Source organism: Penicillium antarcticum (genome assembly GCF_028974205.1).
Source record: "Penicillium antarcticum strain IBT 31339 chromosome Unknown utg000002l_segment0_segment0, whole genome shotgun sequence".
NCBI lineage: Eukaryota > Fungi > Ascomycota > Eurotiomycetes > Eurotiales > Aspergillaceae > Penicillium > Penicillium antarcticum.
The window spans coordinates 2,592,075-2,611,419 of NW_026695300.1; the positions used below are offsets into that span (position 1 = coordinate 2,592,075).

Genomic DNA, 19,345 nt, shown 5'->3' on the forward strand with positions numbered 1-19,345 from the left:
GGTCCCCAACTCAACATTGAAAATTCTTCTCTTTCTTTGGCAGGGTATACATCAGGGTATACATGGAGTTACTTGCTGGTTTCTTTTGTGAGGTGCGAAGTAAGGAACTTTGCTTGCGTGTGAATCGTCTCGGCTTGTACACCGGAAAAGGAAACGTGATATCATACTCTCAACCTTCAACTTTGTTGCACGAGTCTTTTGCGGAAGACCTTCAACATCGCGAGGATTGGCAAGGATTCTAGTCAAGGCTCGAGTGCACAATGGTGTTCGCTCGAGGCGATGTCTCGGGTCATGATGATCAGACAATAGGTAAGTGCATATACCCTGAGCAGTCAACGGATGTGAATATTGACAGCGGTACAGATCATCAAGATCCCAACTTGGACATTCAAATTGTGTCTTGGGATGGGCCTCAGGATCCAGGAAACCCATACAATTGGTCTCTGCGCGAGAAATGGCTTCTTACAGCACTCGCCGTGTTCACCACGTTCATCACCATGATGAATGGTACTATCATCACAGTAGCCCATGAAGCCATCAACGAGCGCTTCAACATATCTGACGCCAAATTCCCGCACTCCTACTGGCCTGTGACATCCTGGGCTGTAGGCGGCGGCTGCTTCTCTCTGCTCGTCCTCCCACTCATGGAAGACTTCGGCGTGCGATGGGTATTCCTCGGCACGTACCTGATTTTTCTCTGCTTCGTCATCCCGCAAGCAGTAGCACAGAACTTCGCCACATTAATCGTGACAAGATTCTTTGCTGGAGGCTGCGTCTCCATTCTCGCTAATACCTCGGCCACTGTCATTGGGAATGTATGGGATAGCGAACGATCCCGGAATGTCCCTGTCAGTCTATACATCGTCGCGTATCTAGCAGGGAGCAGTATCGGCCCTGTAATTGGGGCTGCCATTTTCCAGGCCCTGTCGTGGAGGTGGATTGGCTATGTCCAGTTGATCTGGTATGGCGCTTTCTTCCCGATGTACTTCTTCCTGTTCAAAGAATGTCGTGGAATTGCCATCCTAGGACAACGGGCTAAGGCCCTGCGCCGTGAGGGCAATAATGCCTATACCCAGCACGAGATCGATACCCAAGATCAGTCCATGCTGAGTATAGTAGGCCGCAGCGCGAGCAGGCCTCTCGTCCTCTTCTTCACCGAATCAGTGGTCTTCGTATCGACGCTCTGGTCCGCCTTCACCGTTGGCACGTTATACCTATTCACCCAATCCGTCGAGCAAGTCTTCGCCGACCTGTATGGGTGGACACCCGCACAAGCCGGCTACGTACAGTCAGCAATTGTCGTCGGGGAATGCATAGGCTGGGTACTGACCCTCTTCTCGGCAAAACTATACTTCGACTCAGCATCGCGCAACACCGAAATGCCCGGAACCCCTATCCCCGAAGCAAGACTCTACCTCGCCATCGTGGGTGGAGTGTTTGGCATCTCTGGTGGGATGTTCACCTACGCCTGGACCTCGTATCCGGATCTGCCGTGGGTCGCCCCGGCCATCGGTCTCGCAATGGTAGGCGCCGGCAGCGTTATTGTGGTCACGGGTATCTCAGACTATGTCGTGGATGCGTACAGCAAATACGCAGGCAGTGCAATCGGGATTATTGCCACCGGCGAAAATACGCTGGCGGCGTTTTTGCCGTTGGCTACTATGAGTATGTATTCGACTCTTGGCCTTCGATGGGCTAGCACTTTGCTAGCCTTTATTGCATTAGTTCTATCTTTTGCGCCAATCTTGGTGCTTATCTGGGGCAAGGATATCCGAGCTCGGAGTCCGTTCATGAAAGAGGCAATGGTAGAGAAAAGGAGGAAGAGCTTTGACTCTGTTTGAGTTCGCTAGACTTGCTTCTGTACATCAATTCTATTCGGTCATACTGCATATACAGGAATTTGCTCAAGAGTTTGTTTCATGTCCAAGATTATAGTCAAAGTTTACTTTGTTTCACATGTTCTTGCAGGTAAGAACCTTCTCCATAGTACCATCGGATTCCGTGAAAGCACGAGGACATATGAATTTGTACCCAGTACGGAGTATAGGTCATAAGACGAGCAACACCCGCCACTTCGATATTGAATGACCTCAGAACTGTATCGAAAACCAAAGAAGCCTCGCTCGGCGAACGACACTCCTGCATGAACATCAAGTCAAGCAAACAGTGGACTCGGTGGACTCAATGTTCAACCTCGAAACACGAGATAACAATATAAATGGCCCACCCGGCACTACTGGCCCGATCCCAAAAAAGAAAAAGAAAAAAAGAAAAAAAGAGCCCAGTGGGTAGAACCGCAAGAAGCATCAATATAATCCGAGTCAGGGGGGAGGAAAAGGGAGTCAGCAAGCCTTGAAAAAAGAGCCGGAGATATTTCAGATTGCGGTTTAGAACGGACATGGCGCCACTAGCCTGAACCAAAGTTCCCCCTAAACGTGCACTATGCACTATGTTAGCATGTTGTGGCGTAGCTAAAGGCTAACTTATTATTGTTTATTATGCTGGATTCGGGGGAAGATCGTAATGCCCCAAAACACGGACCAGAAGGCGTCCTGAAAACCAAACCCATTCCACGCTTCAACGCCCGAAATCCCGGAAAAATAGCCGAGTGGCTTATTCTAACGGTCTCTTCTTCTGAACAGGGGTGTTGACCCGGTAGACAATACCAACACACAATCCCAACCCCTTTTTCGTTCATACTGTTTACATGTATAGTGGTCGGTGATCTATTTTCCGCATGAGGCTCCGTGCAGGAGACGAAAAAAAAAAAAAATACCCAAAGTTCATCCACTCGTCCCAGCAACCGGACCCGACACTAGCACACTAAGACAGGGCAACGTCCCCACGTTTCTCGAAACGGCTAAATCGTCGAACTTCTAGATCGTTTCAGGGCAGACGATCAAACGGGCTTGAGTCACAGGATGCCCTGTGCAGTACCAACAAGTAACGCTAAAGAAGCTAGAGATGCGAGAAGAAGCGAGTCTAGTCCAGTGCCAGTTTAGTATCTCAGGGGGTGAGGGCGAGGCTGGCATACCCTGGTCGGAGTTGAAACCTCCAGGCCGAGTCTATATTGATCAGAATTGTACCCAATTGTAACTCAGGTGCAAAGGAATTGAACCATGCGCAGTCTCGATCGGGTAGGGCTCCGCGAGACCAGGGCATTGTACTCCATCGCATCGCCCTAAAAATACTTTTCTGGCCTGCTTTTTTGTTGGATCTGAAGCTTGACGGGGCTCCCCCATCAACCCCTGGGGCAACAATAGACGAAGTTTATCTTGGTTTGATCGTCCTGTCCGAAGTGTGAGACATGATGATGGTTTCAAGAGATAGATCTGTGTATATGCGGTGTTCGGATTCATTCGGGAGCACCAAGCTCTTTCGGGGTAAAGATGTGAAATCTCAGTTAGGTGGGTTCGGTACGGGAGAAGAGCTGTAGATGCCAAGAATTGATTCTGTCCAGCCTTTGGAGAAGATGACGGGAAGAATATGAGTTCTTGGACTGGACTTATGACATGGTCCGTGGAGCAATAATGAGAAAAGTGTATGAGTGGCCTGATTTTTGCGCCAACACGTGAATCACCTGATGAAAAGGGGCATACTGTGCGTTATACATGTAAACGTGTCCAGTTAGCATGCATGCTGTATTCGACCAGTCCTATATGATCAGTATAGTCGGATATGCCGGAAGATAGAAGATCCCACAGCCACAACCGTTGATACGGGGACTTCGGAGAAAATACCAGAGGTCACTCAATTGGGAGTGGGACGGTTTCAGTGGCTGCATGTAAGCGCCCACTCAGACTCTGAAACGAGAGAGCGGGTGCTTCAGGACCCAGCGCCAGTTTGATGAGCCTTGGCTGGGACCACTCCACTCCCGTTGGACTGCAAGGTCGATTCCCTGTCTAGAAGCGTGCTGAAAGGAGAAGGTGAGATGAATATCACTGACTGGTCACTTCCATACTGTAGGCTTGAGGTGTTTCTTCAAGAGAGACGAAACAAGAATAGCTTGAAGAAGTGAAGACTGAAGACTGAAGAGTGAACAGTGTAGAAGTGAAAAGAAAGCATGTACATCGGGTGAAGACTAAAAATGGGATGTACCGAGTGGTAAAATACAGCGTAATTAACAGCTTTCCAGGCCCGCAACGCTATGACTAACACCAATTTACTAGTTTCTGACCGGTCAGGGTCTCTAACCGCCTTACTTCTTCTTCTTCCTCCCCCTCTCTCATCTTTATCATCCTCTTCACTTTCGTTTCTTATTTCCGCTGCGCGAGAATATACACAAGAGCTTACCGGCTGGTCCAGTTCAATCTCTCATCTTTCTTTATTGTCGTTCAGAGGCTGGTTCCTCTCTCACTGCTATCTCATATCTTGTCTAACAGACATTGCACATTGATATTCGCGCTTCTGATCTCTTTGCATTGATCTATTCTGGTAAGTGTCTGAGGTCTCGGCCGCGGTTGCAGAGAGTGCGGTTCTTTCATCCAAGCCTTTTCTTTGTTTCCGCATGGGTTATCAACTGCCTCCCGGTCGGAACTGACTGTTTATGCAGTGCGCATTTAAAGAGCAACAAAAAAAATGTATCCTCAACCGGGTGCCCCGATGGCACCACCGCAAAAGCCTGAAACATTTATGCTCTCGACCGAAGCCCAGCAAAGTCTACCGCATGATGCGCAAGTTGCGCTGCAACAAGTGGATAACTGTAGGTCATTGGTGGTCTCTCTGCGCCAGAATGTGGTATTGACATTGGATAGTGAAATACTTCCTTCTGTCAGCTCCTGTCGACTGGCCTCCTGATCAGCTTATTCGTCGTTTCTTGCTTCCCACAGGCGACTATGTCTCTTGTGTCCTCTGGTTAGTCTTGCCGCAGTGAGTGACTGGAGAAAGTGTCTGACCATCTCAATAGGAGCAACCTGTTCCACATCTCCGGTACCGATATTGTCCGATGCCTCGCATTCCGATTCCAAGCCTTCGGACGTCCAGTCAAGAACTCGAAAAAGTTTGAAGAGGGCATTTTCTCCGATCTGCGAAACCTCAAGGCCGGAACCGATGCGACGCTAGAGGAACCCAAGAGCGCGTTCCTGGATTACCTGTACAAGAACAACTGTATCCGGACGCAAAAGAAGCAAAAGGTGTTCTACTGGTACAGCGTGCCCCATGACCGGCTATTCCTGGATGCACTGGAACGGGATCTGAAGCGCGAGAAGATGAACCAGGAGGCCACCACGGTCGCAGTCAGCGAACCGGCCATGTCCTTTGAATTCGACTCGTCCCAGTCCCTATACGAGCAATTGACCAAAGCTCAACAAGCGAACTCGTCCTCGTTTGCTGCCCACGCAAGTACGACATATGGCCAGCCCAACTCCCCCGTGGTGCGGACCGTTGACGCAATGCCTCCCCCGCAGATGGCTCCCCCAGCGATTCCGATGCTTCAGGACGACAGTGGGAATCCGATGTACAGCCAACCTCCGATGCCCCTGTCTCACACCTTGGTCCAGAGCATTATTAAGCGTGAGCAGGACTTCGGCCCTATCCAGTACGATCGCAACGGAATGCCCATTCACCGCATACACCAGCGTCATTCTTCCATGCCGACTTTCTACGAATATTCGCCCGCACCTTCGTTTGTATCTTCGCAGTACGAGGACTACAGCAACCGGGGTCTGTCTTTTGAGCCAGTCACACCGCCACAACACTCGGTCGGTCTGGGATCGGAACCAGCCTACATCGCCAACGAGGATACAGGACTATATACTGCAATTCCGGATCTCTCCAGTGGGCATGCATACAATCCCACGATGCAGCTCCCTCCGTCGAATCTGGCTAATGCTCATTATGCTCCGGCACCTCGGTCATTCTCCTCGAACCCGTACTCTGTCATCGAGGGATCCCCGACCTACAAGCAGCGCAGGCGTCGATCTTCCATCCCGCCCAACTCCGCCAATGTCACCCCCGGCACCTCGGGCCATGGCCAGTCCACGACTCCATCCGCTCAGCCAGTTTCCTACGCTGCTCACAGACCCAGTGACTTGCGCCGCTCGGTTTCTAGCTCAGTCGCTCCGGTTGCCGAGGGAGATGAGTCTGTTCAAGATCTCGCTCGTACTTACCCAAGTGCGATGCTCCCTCAAAAGGATCTTATGCAGGAGATGTCTCGGCACGGTACGCCTCTACAGAACCTCGACCAGAGCACCGGACACTCGGTTCCAATGACAACCCAACCGGATGATCTGACTGCTTTGCGGACCAATGCATCTCTCGAGGCCGCAGTTTCAAATACTACTGGTCGAGAGCGTTCGGCGCCGGGACCTGCTCGAAGAGCGCGAAGCGCCACCATGATGGAGCTCGGCCCTTACCCCCAGAAGTCCCACTCCTGCCCGATCCCGTCTTGTGGCAGAGTGTTTAAGAGATTAGAGCATCTTAAGAGGTAAGCTGACTTGAATTCTATTTTTGCATCAGCTCACATCGCCACATCGGTGGGGCGACCTGCATCGAAATCGTACAGCAACTGACGTCTATCTAGACACGTGAGAACACACACTCAAGAGCGTCCTTATGAATGCCCGTTCTGCACCAAGGCCTTCTCCCGTTCCGATAACCTCGCACAGTAAGTCGAGCCATCTTATCTCCGACATACCTGGTATTAACTTTACTAGACACCGTCGCATCCACGAAGCACAACAAGATGGTCAAACAATCGTTCCCAATGACGAAGACCTAGAGAATGATGAGATCGAGTACGGTTCCCAAAGGGAGAGCTTCTCCCCGCCCCAGCCGGCTCACACTATGATGAACATGACGAACATAACTATGCCATCCGCCATGCCCAACATGGTTGCTTCGCACATGATCGCTCCACAGCTTCTGCAGCAACACATGTGAAGACCACAGAGCGCAATGTAACAATCAACCTACAGTTGATGCATCCACTCTCTTCTTCTATCTCGTCTTTCATTAGGAATCTGGGGGCGCACACAGGCGCCATTGGTCTAGGGTTTATATCGCCTGTTTAATCGCACATTGTCACATCGACCAATGCGGCCTTGCACATACTGCGATTCGTGTACAGCCTCTGTCTTTGTGCTTTGCTTCTGTCATTTTTCTATTTGTGCTGTTTTTCTTTGCGAGTTGGATTCGCGCAATTGGATGCTCTACAGGATCCACCAACCACCGTATATATTTGGTGTTGGCTTTTCTACTACCCCCTTGCACGTTGAATTGGGTTACAGTGGCAGCCACTTACATCTCAAGCTGCCTGGCGGGAACGGGCACGAGAGGTCGTGATGCGGACATCTCAATGCCTGGGTGGATAAATTTGGTATTGGTATTGGAATATGGAAATATTGGGAATGCTTTAGCTTTTTCTCTTGGATTATCAGGCATTATCCGGGAAGAGTGGCTAGGCTGGGACATTGGGAAGGGCCGTTTCGTGTTTTTACTCCGGCTACGGCTTTTTTTTGTTCAACTTATCATATCATATATAGACAGTGACATATTGTAACGAACTCGAATTGGATGTTAAAAATTTGAAAACGATATTCTCCTTACCTGTATTGCTACTTTGTTTATTTATTTGTACAGGGTACATCTATATGTGGAAACATCACGTGCCGCTGACGTCGACCCTGAAGACGTGATAGGATGCTCATCGCCGACCGCATTTCATTTCATGCCAGACTGGCTACAAGCCCATCTAACTATCACATCACATCTTCGCGCTGAGACTTGACATGCGTGTTCACCTCCATATTGGCTACATGTAACCCGCGGTTTTTCCCCGAGTTACAGTACAGCGCTTTCTCCACTCCACTCCACCAATCCATCTACTGTGCCGAGTAGCTCTGAGCAGAGACCTCGGACCTAAGTACACGACTGCCAAACCTGATCTGATCTGATCTGAAAAACTCAGCCACCATTTCAATTTCCCCACGCCCGGCGGTTGGAAGTACTGTTCGCTCGTCAATTCTTATATGGTATTGTGTCCGTGCGCGGTTCCTCAACTCCGATTCACGGTGTTCCTGTTTTTACTGCGGAGTACTGTAACGCCTTCACCGTCGGTTCTGCCTACAATCTAGCCATATCTAATAAACATAAACATACCAAGTGCCCTCCTACCTAATGGGAGAGGTCGATGGTCGGCCTGTCCCCGTTGACGAGGGATCTCCGCTTATGCCTTCTTCCCCGGTTGGGGATGGGCGTGGGGATGGACATGATAATGTGCGGCCCTTGAATGGCGTTGATAATGAGGGGTCTAAGGGTGTTCTGTATATGTTGCTTTTGACTTTATCGATTGGGGGGTAAGTCTGGGATATGTCTATATTTGTTTTTGATTCTTTGGGGTTCAAGATACGGAATTGCTAATGCTTTTGGTCACTTCACAGGCTTCAGGTTGTATGGTCAGTTGAATTGTCTAATGGATCGGTGGGTATACCTTATACAAAATGCGGAATTGATTCACTATCCTGAATTGAATCACTGATTAAGTGTTACAGCCATATCTCTTGTCCCTCGGGATGAGCAAAGCCCTGTTGGCCTTCGTCTGGATCGCTGGTCCCTTGACGGGTGGGCTGGTGCAGCCATATATCGGCATTAGAAGTGATAATTGTCGTATTTCATGGGGCAAGAGGAAACCGTTTATGGTTGTTGGTTGTGCTGCTACTATAGTCGCATTGCTAGCCCTGGCATGGGTGAGAGAAATTGTGGGTGGATTCTTGTCGATATTCGGCGTGGATTCTGGGTCACAGGGGACAAAGATTGTTGTTAATATCGTGGCTACGATTCTTATGTATTGTTTGGATTTTGCTATTGCTACTGGTACGTGCCATGGAAATCTCCCCTGGCTGGTGATTGACTGACAGTTTTCCTATCTAGTGCAAGCTGCAATCCGGGCATTTATTGTTGACAATTGTCCAGCACACCAACAAGAATTGGCCAATGCCTGGGCAAGCCGGTTGATCGGCGTTGGAAATATCCTAGGGTATATTTTCGGCTATCTAGATCTACCCAAGATCATCCCGTTCCTGGGAAATACTCAGTTCAAGGCTCTTTGTGTACTAGCCTCAATCTTCTTGAGCGTCACTATCGCTATCAGCTGCGCCTACATCAAAGAGCGTGATCCGAGACTCGACCCGCCGGTGGAAGACAAGCTTGGGATCGTTTCGTTCTTCCGGCAGGTCATCAAGTCTATTCGCAGTCTTCCAACGCAGATTGCTCGTGTTTGTGAGGTTCAGGTTGCTGCGTGGGTGGGCTGGTTCCCGTTTCTGTTCTACTCTACGACCTATATCGGGCAATTATACGTCAACCCGATCTTCGCTGAGAACCCCAATCTCTCTAAGGAGAAGATCGATCAGGCTTGGGAGGATGCTACCCGGATGGGTGCGTTCGCTCTTCTGATCTATGCTATCATTTCTTTCCTCGCGAACACTCTGCTTCCTCTTTTCGTGGTGCCTACATATAGTCCCGCCCCAAAGACAACCTCGCAACCGGCTTCTCTAGATGGTGACTACAATGAAGACGAAGAACAGACTAGCAGGAGAGTATCAATTTCAGGTATGCCGATAGGCACTGCAACCGAGCCACTCCTCGACACACCCCCACGCTACGAAGCAGAAGGCAAACCGACTTGGCTCTCACGTCTCCAAATACCAGGCCTAACCCTAAAACAAGTCTGGCTCCTTTCCCACCTCCTATTCGCCCTTTGCATGTTCAGCACCTTTTTCATTTCCTCTCACCAAGCCGGATCGGCATTTGTCGGATTAGTCGGTATCCCCTGGGCCGTTTCCCTCTGGGCCCCCTTCGCTCTCATCTCCGCTGAAGTTGCTCGCATTGATCCTTCCCGACGTCATGGCCATGTTGATCGGGCTTTCGATGAGCCTGGTGCGTCTAGTGGTATAATTCACCAGTACCAAGCCTCCGAGGCTCATGATTGGACTGAAGAGCATGGTGATCAGGACACTCTTGCTCATGACGTTGAGCACGGCCATTCTAAGTACCACGAGGAAGCTCAGGCTGGTATTGTCCTTGGGCTGCACAACATGGCTGTTTCACTCCCGCAGATTCTGTCAAGTCTTGTTTGCAGTGCTATCTTTAAGGCGGCTCAGAAGCCTAGAGGGGAGCCTTGGGATGATAGTGTTGGGTGGGTGCTACGGTTTGGAGGGTGTGCTGCCCTGGTGGCTGCTTGGTTAACGAGGAGACTTCGTTGATAGATATATGAATGCATTAGAACTGCATGGAGTATACGGCTTTACATCATCAAGGAGGAAGGGGTAGAGTATGTGGGTCTGTAGGGCATATAATATGATGTTATGTTGCTAAGTATGGACTCTCAGCCCCTTGGTGGTTGTTTCCTGTTTCTTGGCAGTTGCGCGGCTGGCCCACGTGTTATATTGTCGTATTACAATGACAGTACAATACACATACCTTATCTCCGGGCGCTGTATCCCAGCCCTACCGCCCAACCTGACCACCTGTAATCTGTCCCGTCCCGTCCCATACCATACCGCATGCCAACTGTTTGCAACTTAAAGCCCCGAACTTAGCTCAGCGTGTCAACCTCATCTCGTCGCAACCTCTCATCCACTCGGATTATGTGCGCCTGCTCCTCACATCTACAACTCACTGTGAGAGTGAACTACCAGTCTGCGCTGGTCCTCGATACCTCCTAAGGCGCCGCCATGGCGACCCAATTCATGAACGATGCCCTCCACGCCCTGCTACGTATGTCCCTCTGATCGGCGCTCTTAAACACCGCGCTTTATTTCTCTATCAGGATATCTAGCTAACATTATGTTTACTTTAACAGGGAGAGCTGCTGAGGACTCCGATCCCGATGGTACGCGTGCCTGATTTCCTGAATCCCCCCTCTCATCGTTCCATCCCCCTCCGTCTCGCTGTATAACGCCATTACAACTGCGGTGATTTAACTATGGATTTCTATTTTAGATGCCCCCGAGGCAGGGAACAAGGAGATTACGAGCTCTTGGGCGTTGTTTATTATGATTATGCTCTTGATGTTCGCTCTCTTTACCAGCTACATGCTCCAACAGAAGAAGATTCAAGCTGTCCATGAGACGGTTCTGTCCATTTTTGCAGGTACGCAAGGCTTCGATGCGCAGTGCGCAATGTGCGAATTGGATTGAGGATCTAATGCTGACAATTGCTAGGCATGTTTGTCGGCTTGATTATCAGATTAACGCAGTCGACCCTTCAAGACAGCGTCGCTTTCGATTACCAATTCTTCTTTAACCTCCTCCTTCCTCCGATTATCCTCGCCTCCGGATACGAACTTCATCAAGCGAACTTTTTCCGGCATATCGGTACTATACTTACATTTGCTTTCGCTGGTACTTTTATCTCGGCCATCGTGCTCGGTCTGGTTCTGTACCTTTGGACACGGATCCCGCTGAATGGGCTGAACATTTCGTTTGTTGAGGCCATATCGGTTGGCGCGACTCTCTCCGCTACGGACCCCGTTACCATTTTGGCTATTTTCAACCTGTACAAGGTCGAGCCGAAGCTTTACACCATCATTTTCGGCGAGTCGATCTTGAACGATGCAATTGCCATTGTGTTGTTCGAGACAGCACAAAAGTACGCTGAGAGTGAGGCCGGCTCTTTGACTTTCCTCAACCTCTTTGAGGCCATTGGCCTTTTCTTGCTTGTGTTCTTTGGTAGTATGCTGGTTGGCATGCTGGTTGGAATTGCAACCGCGCTGGGTCTCAAGTACACTCTCGTGCGGCGCATGCCTAAGATCGAGAGCTGTCTTATCATTCTCATTGCTTATGCCAGTTATTTCTTTTCCAATGGCGTGCATTTGTCCGGCATTGTCTCGCTTTTGTTCTGTGGCATTACGCTCAAGCATTATGCTTACTATAACATGTCGCGTCGCACACAGTTGACCACGAAATACCTGTTCCAGGTTATGGCTCAGCTGTCCGAGAACTTTATCTTCATTTACCTCGGTCTTGACCTTTTCGTTGAGGCTAACCTCCAGTTCAACCCGTTGTTCATCTTGGTATCCGTCTTTGGTATCTGTCTCGCACGTTACCTGGCCGTTTTCCCGCTTTCCAAGGCTATCAATTGGTTCCTTCGTTATCGGGCACGTCGCCGTGGTGTCGAGGTTGCAGATGAGCTGCCATTTGCCTACCAAGCTATGCTCTTCTGGGCTGGATTGCGTGGAGCCGTCGGTGTTGCGCTAGCAGCTGGTCTCTCAGGCGTGAATGCCCCAGCACTTCGAGCCACCGTCTTAGTTGTCGTCGTGCTGACTGTCATCATTTTCGGTGGAACCACGGCACGCATGCTAGAGATCCTCGGCATCCGAACCGGTGTGGTGGAGGAGCTTGACTCAGACGACGAATTCGACATTGAGGTCACTCACGGAGGAACCTACTACAAGCGCTCCGGTACAGGATTGGGCTACACCCCACGCCGCGCCGACTCCGTCATCCCAATGGACGGTGTCACACCTGCAGCTCCACGCGCTGGTCTCGGGGAGCGAGCCGACAGCTACTCAAGCGGCAACAACCGCCGCCCAAGCCCACCACACTCTCATACGCGCATGTACTCCGCGGCATACAGCAACAAAGACCAATCCTGGCGCGACCGCTCCTCCGCCGCAACTCTACTCGACGGCGATGCCGCTGGCCCGGGCAGCGATGATGAATTCGGCCTGCCACCCTCCGGCACCAGCCGCTCCAACCACCCCGTCGACCCAGACGAGTTCGAGGTCTCCGACGACGACCTCCCACCCGCCGCAGAGGCCGCCTCCCGTCTTCGACGATCAGCCTCCCAGCCTTCAAACTCGCCGCACGGCCCATCCCCCCACGCAGCCTCTACCAGTGTCTCGCCTTCCCGACAGGCCCCAGGTCTCACTGCCCGCGAGGCACTGCGGGATCTATGGTCTGGTGGTGCATCCGGCGACCATGCAGCTTGGTTCCGTCAGCTCGACGAGGATTACATCAAGCCTACGTTGTTGCTGGATCAGTCGAACCATAAAGGTCCTGGCCCTGGAGCGGTCTAAGTTTGAGTTTGAGTTTGAGTTTGAGCTTTATACCTTGGGACGACGGGTCCTTTCATGTTGCTTCGATCTGGATGTATATTTAGCCTTTTTTGTTTGGGTCTGCATTCTCATGAAGGAACGTTCTTTTCTTTTCTGTCTTTGTTTTTGTTCTTGGTTTTTTCTACTGTCCGCGGTTTGGACTGTATCATAGCAGCAATATGTAGCTTAAGAAGACATTACACTTGCGCAATTCATTGATATATCTTCACTTCTAGAGAGTAACAGTATAGAAGGTGAATGAATCACAGAGTTTAACTCCGCACTTTAGCCTACCCCATATATCCCCCGGGGATGTCTCAACCTCGGACACAACCTTCCAATTACCCACCGACTCAACGCCTAAATGCAATTAATAGAGAATCAGATCAGATCAGGTCAGATCTAAGATACCCATACGCATATCTCCGTATCAGATACAAAAATATCACGTAACCCAATGTTCCGGGAGATAAGCAGAACCTCGCCCCTTTCTCCAACATCTCCAATTGTCGGGCCTTATCGACCACTCGGATCCTCCTCTGCTATCTCTAGCTTGAGATCAGAGTACCTGCTTGTATTTGTGTGGCGCCATTCTTGTTTGGGGCATCCTTGCGCCCGTACCGTGTTTGTTCAGCCACTTTATCCATGACTCCAATGGACACACTGCAGCTTGTCGGTGTAAATCCCGCGCTGTGAAAATTACGGACTTGTAGGGTTTCATTTGGTATCTATTGGAATGACAGTCTGAGGAGAATATAGTCATAAAGATGAAATCTAGTTCAATTATCTTACAATACAGTACAACGTCCGCCGTTGTAGTCGTACCTTAATCATGCTACATACCGTATTTACTCTGCCGGGTGGGTATTTCCTCTTTAGGTAGTTGTCACTGCTGTTATAAGGGCGCTTAGGCTTGCACTCTTTTCTTTTCTATTGAAGCTCACATATAAGACTTTCACAATGCCACACTCCCACACCTTTCTTTATGCTTGTTTCTTTTCATAACGTGACAGGACCTGGTTTCCCGTGTTCGCCACAGCTGACCCGCCCCAGAAACGTCATACGGAGGAGAAAGGAAGAAGAAGAAGGTCATTCCCTATAGAGAAACAATTGACTTAATAGGCTTGCTCTCTGGGGTAGGCTGATTTTGTTTCCCCCCAAGTAGCACGGACCAGTACTCCCGGTACTCTTTGGGTCGCCATTGACATTGTCGTCCACGTTACAAGGCATAGAAAATAATGGTGGTGACGGAGGGGGATTCGGTTATCTCACATCTCTGACTCTGCTCATCAGGTGTCCCACGTTGCCCCGATGAACGCTGCGTTACCCAGGTCGCTGTCTACTAGGGAATTCGACTTCTTCTAGATCGATAATCACCACTTGTGCATTGTTGCAGAACAAGAAGTCGCCTAGATTTGGATCGTAATGCTCAGCTACGTGCTCGTATAGCTCCATGAAAGCCTTCTCAGGCAGAGTTTGTAGGGTTTGCTCTCAAACTCTGATTCAATGATTCAACGCTTTCAGCGATTTCGCAAAGTAAGCCCTTCGACCCTTGAGAGTATTAAAGCCGGACATCCCTTGAGAAAGCCCTGGCCGAACAAACTTGGAAATAGTGTTCCTTGAAATTGCTCCTGTCTCTTATATGCAATGATCTCATTGTCAAACTCATCCTCCTGTTCGCGTTTCTGTTGCATGACAATGGCTAATTTTGGAAGACCAAGCCGAGGCTCCTCAAGTCCGAAACGGTATACTGTCGGACGAATCTCATTTCGCAGCTTTGCCTTCTTCACGATGATGCGCTTGTCGCGAACACAGAATACCTATGCCATGTGCGTTATGTTAATATCCACCCCATGAATATTCACAAAATCCGCCGAAGTCTCCGATTTTTCTGAGTAAATGATCCATGGTGCGTAGAGTGAGCGACGTGATAGAAAAGTTAAAGAAGAAGAAGGGATAGGGATTATCCGTAGGTGAGAGCCGAGCGGTGACCACCTGCATATGATTGGCCTCATATCTGCTACGCTTCAATTTGGATAGCTGATAAGCTTATTGCGATGACCATCATGGCATCAGTTAAAGGTCTGTGCTCTAGATACAACAGAGGCAGGATTTCTGTTGGCTTTGGAACAGAGGCCTAGTGGAGCCACAACAATACCACACTCTAGCCAGAAGAGCTATGAACAGACAGGATATTCACCGCTATCTTCTAGCTTTGAACAAACTGCAAGGCATCAATTATAGACACGGAAGGCTAGACTCATTATATGTACCAAAGAGTAAACATCGAGATCTACGCCACCTTTATAATTGAATGGACACATCTTACCTTGCTAGGAAAAGCAAAGTATCTGTATTACCAGTATCTATAATACGTACACTTCATGCCTGATTGAGCCAAAAGCGGCAAGGCACTAAATCGGAAAGGTCCCGCTAAGAAGTGCAAGAAATCCACTTTCTTAGCACGAAGGTAGGCTTAACATACGCATGGTCCGGGGGTTATCAAAACACCGGTAAAGTTCTGGTTCCGTATTGTGCAGCACATGTCGTTGTACATGTACCCCTCAGTTATCCCAGATAGGTAGGTTAGATAGCTGATCGTTTCATAGCCTGTCAATATGGAAGGTGGCTAGAAGCTTGTTCGCATTCCTCGTTCGTTGTTTGCGCACGGGTATTGCGTATAAGTAGTATTATAAGCTGGGCTGTCGCGCGGGCTCTAGCTTGAATCTTTTCATCTCACTTCTTCTGATGCTTACTTTTCTTCCATCTTATCTTAGTGAGATAATATAGAGCATACCTCTTGTGTCACATGAGTGTTCCTTCGTTTTCGTCATCCTCTCCGCCCCTTGTTTCGACCATTCATTTGTGTGTTTCTACCTAGAAACGTCAATTATCGCAATCATGGCAGATATGCTAGAGAAAGTCATGTCCCACAAGAAAGCTGCTTCGGTGGTTACGGGGCGTGACTCGAAGCCGCAGGCTGGGGATATGGAGCTATTGGGTATGTCATGACTACCTCTTTGCTGGAAAATGATGATGTTATTGAGACTAATTGTCCGACAGCAACTCTGGGGTATAAGCAGGAATTGCGACGCCATTACTCAACCCTTCAAATTTTTGCTGTAGCGTTTAGTATCATGGGTCTTTTGCCTTCTATTGCTTCGACTTTGTCATTTTCTATGCCGGCCGGTCCCGTTGGTATGGTTTGGGTAAGTAATATACACTCCATCAATTGGTTGATGGCCCGCTTACAGATTTTTAGGGTATGTATTCCATTTCGAACTATGTAGCTTCCGTGACACTCAAACTTTGTGACAGGATGGCTGGCAGCAAGTGTCTTCATCTTTATTGTCAGTTTGGCAATGGTATGTTTTGCTTGTTCTATACAGCTCTGAAGAATTCCCCAATTCTGACAAGATTTCAAAGGCCGACATGGCATCTGCCATGCCCACGGCCGGAGGTCTCTACTTCTGGACACATTACTACGCAGAGAAGAAATGGAAGAACCCACTCAGTTTTCTGGTTGGATATAGCAACACCCTCGGCTTGGTAGGAGGAATCTGCTCGATCGATTGTCAGCGAAACCCTTCTTTTCTTTCAAGTGCCCTTCACTAACTACCACCAGACGGGTTCGCAAATATGCTCCTCTCGATGATTTCCATCGCCCGAGACGGCAACTGGACAGCCACAAGGCCAGTCATCTACGGCACATACGTCGCAACAGTCGGCGCGCACGGCTTCGTCGCTATTTTCTTTGGGCGGGCAATGCCCAGGATCCAATCCGTGTGCATCTTCCTCAACATCGCTCTAGTTGTCGCTACTGTTATCGCCCTGCCAATCGGAAAGTCTCAGAACAGTCCACCCGTGAACTCCGGCTCTTATGTCTTCGGTGGGATCGAGAACTATACTACCTGGCCCACAGGCTGGGCTTTCATGTTGGCGTGGCTGTCCCCCATCTGGACTATTGGTGCGTTTGATTCATGCGTGCATATGAGTGAAGAAGCGACTCATGCTGCCCGTGCTGTGCCATTGGGTATAATCGGTTCGTCTGGGCTGTGTGGTATTCTCGGGTTTGTTTCGTTGGCTGTTATTGCTTCTTCGATGAATAAGGATATCGAAGGTATTTTGGGCTCGAAGTTTGGTCAGCCTATGGCTCAGGTGTGCTTTCTCTCTGTTCATGTCCTCTCAAAAACAACTCACTAATCATTCTGTCTAGATCTACTATGACGCCCTCGGCAAGAACGGTGCCCTAGGATTCATGGCCGTGAACATGATCGTCCAATTCTTCATGGGACTGAGTATCGTAAGTCCCTACAGCCCCGACAGTTTACCACAACACAAAGTTTTGCAGCCGACTAATAGATCACAGGTCCTAGCCGCATCCCGGCAAAGCTGGGCCTTTTCCCGTGATGGCGCCCTCCCCTTCTCTGAGTACTTCCGAAAAGTAAGTCAACACCGCCTAATGCGTTATCAGCCCGTCCGAATGGTCTGCGGCGTAGTCGCCGCATCGATCATCATCGGTCTCCTCTCTCTAATCGACGAGGCTGCCGCAAGCGCACTCTTCTCCCTCGCCGTAGCTGGCAACGACCTCGCCTGGCTAACGCCTATCCTGTGTCGCTTGCTTTGGGGCAATGAGAGCTTTGTTCCGGGTGAATTCTATACGGGCAAGTATCTCAGCAAACCTATCGGCTGGATTGCGGTCATTTACATGGTCTTTGCTATTGTGCTCTGTATGATTCCTACCGAGGGCCCGAATCCTTCAGGTGAGTTTTGTTCCTGCTTTTGGTTGATGTAGGAATGTTCTGCTGACTCGCTCATTTAGCTTCGACTATGAACTATACGGTCGTTATTAATGGCTCGCTTTGGGGGTTGGCTTTACTTTATTACTATGTTTATGCCAGGAAGACATATAAGGGACCGCAGACTACCGTTAGTCCTGAGGATGAGAGTATGGCTACCCATGTAGATATGGATACTAAATAGCAACAAGTCAGGAGATATGCTTTCATTTTCACCTGCAGCAACACAAATATTTCATCACAAATGCGAACCGGGTAGAGTGTCGCAGATATTCTTCTGCCTTAATTCAGCCGACATCTGGCTAGAAGCTTAAACAAGTACCGGGGGTAAAGGCCAAAAGGTCACCACACATTGAAGCCCCGGCTCATTGCTACCGATCAAGATTTTGAAGCACAAGCCACCGTTGATATCAGGTGAACTGTGTTTGATGTCTTGCCTGTCCAAGTCGGTCTGGGAGTGTTGCAAGTGATCAAAGAGAATGCTCGATTCTGTGTGACCGAAAGTGGACTGGCTCACCAGGAGTCTCTGACAGGGAGATTTTATAGTCTGTCCATTCAAAATTAAATGTTTATGCTTACCCTCAACGGTCTCGTGAACTCTGCACGGCTCTTCTCAGAGGCTTAGGGGGGACAGTTTGTTTGGCCTCCTCCGCTTTTGTGAGGAATAAACTGAGCAGGGGCCTTGTACCTTCAGGTACCGAGAGGGAAGTTTGTTGACTTTGATCCAGACCTCATAAGCAGACTGATATGAGAGGATCAAGTCGACAGTGGGGAGAATGATATCAACTTGACAGGATCAACTTAGCTCTAGGTCGTCATGACAGTGAGTCCTCTCAATCTGACCAGGGTTGTGATGACCAAAAGGAATCGTTGAAACATAAAAAAGAAGCACCCCCTACAGGGGCAGGTTTCAGCAGCACCTCAGACAGGTAGGCCAATCCTGCATCTGCCACAACGGTGGCAAGCCCGAATTCACCCACAACCTCGATTTACAGTGTGATGGCTCAAAATTGTAATAGTCGTCGCGTTTGACCACTAGGCTATCAGGGAGGGGGCATTTTATTCGTTCCTTAAAGTGTTGATAGATGGGAGATGTCTGCCCTGATTAGGCATGTTCGTGCCTGAATGTGTGCCTGGTATATCAGGCTGGAGGGACCCACTGTTACTGCCTGATAATTCGGGCCAAATTACACTCTGCCTCGAGTTATCCAGCCCTATTAATGGGAATGTTGAGAATTATCCAAGTCACTGATAAAGGGGTTACGATCCCTAATAAGTGATTATATTTTCTGGGGCAATACTTCCTCGAATTTACTATACACACGGCTGTTCAACAGAGTTGGGTGGAATGGAGGATAAAATAGATGCAACTTATTAAGCATTTACGCTTCACTGGCACAATAGATAGATAGCAAAAAGGTAACCAGCGTCATAAAACATTCTTCAGAGCACCAGTTGGATATCTGGGCTCGAAAAGATAACTCAGAAGTAGAACCTCGCGCCGTGTATGACC

General features: G+C 49.3%; 5 protein-coding genes across 5 annotated transcripts; all 5 read left to right on the plus strand.

Annotated features, from left to right (window-relative positions):
- Positions 1 to 260: 260 nt before the first annotated feature.
- Positions 261 to 1,841, plus strand: N7508_001957 (uncharacterized protein; the record flags this gene model as incomplete). The annotated part of the gene is made up of 2 exons (XM_058460023.1): positions 261 to 309; positions 364 to 1,841. The coding sequence occupies 2 exons, from the start codon at positions 261 to 263 to the stop codon at positions 1,839 to 1,841; spliced, it is 1,527 nt and encodes a 508-aa protein (XP_058323555.1).
- A 2,737-nt stretch (positions 1,842 to 4,578) lies between these two features.
- On the plus strand, positions 4,579 to 6,879 carry steA (sexual development transcription factor SteA; the record flags this gene model as incomplete). Its single annotated transcript, XM_058460024.1, has 5 exons — positions 4,579 to 4,702; positions 4,755 to 4,854; positions 4,907 to 6,424; positions 6,521 to 6,604; positions 6,654 to 6,879. 5 exons carry the CDS (start codon positions 4,579 to 4,581, stop codon positions 6,877 to 6,879), a joined length of 2,052 nt encoding a protein of 683 aa, XP_058323556.1.
- Positions 6,880 to 8,115: 1,236 nt separating this feature from the next.
- Positions 8,116 to 10,199, plus strand: N7508_001959 (putative sucrose transporter; the record flags this gene model as incomplete). Its single annotated transcript, XM_058460025.1, has 4 exons — positions 8,116 to 8,294; positions 8,379 to 8,418; positions 8,490 to 8,811; positions 8,869 to 10,199. The coding sequence occupies 4 exons, from the start codon at positions 8,116 to 8,118 to the stop codon at positions 10,197 to 10,199; spliced, it is 1,872 nt and encodes a 623-aa protein (XP_058323557.1).
- Positions 10,200 to 10,670: 471 nt separating this feature from the next.
- Positions 10,671 to 13,015, plus strand: N7508_001960 (bifunctional K:H/Na:H antiporter NHX1; the record flags this gene model as incomplete). The annotated part of the gene is made up of 4 exons (XM_058460026.1): positions 10,671 to 10,713; positions 10,799 to 10,828; positions 10,939 to 11,088; positions 11,160 to 13,015. The coding sequence occupies 4 exons, from the start codon at positions 10,671 to 10,673 to the stop codon at positions 13,013 to 13,015; spliced, it is 2,079 nt and encodes a 692-aa protein (XP_058323558.1).
- A 2,919-nt stretch (positions 13,016 to 15,934) lies between these two features.
- N7508_001961 (putative GABA permease) lies at positions 15,935 to 18,016 on the plus strand (the record flags this gene model as incomplete). Its single annotated transcript, XM_058460027.1, has 8 exons — positions 15,935 to 16,034; positions 16,097 to 16,231; positions 16,352 to 16,398; positions 16,460 to 16,607; positions 16,659 to 17,191; positions 17,250 to 17,336; positions 17,403 to 17,796; positions 17,856 to 18,016. The coding sequence occupies 8 exons, from the start codon at positions 15,935 to 15,937 to the stop codon at positions 18,014 to 18,016; spliced, it is 1,605 nt and encodes a 534-aa protein (XP_058323559.1).
- Between the last annotated feature and the right edge of the window lie 1,329 nt (positions 18,017 to 19,345).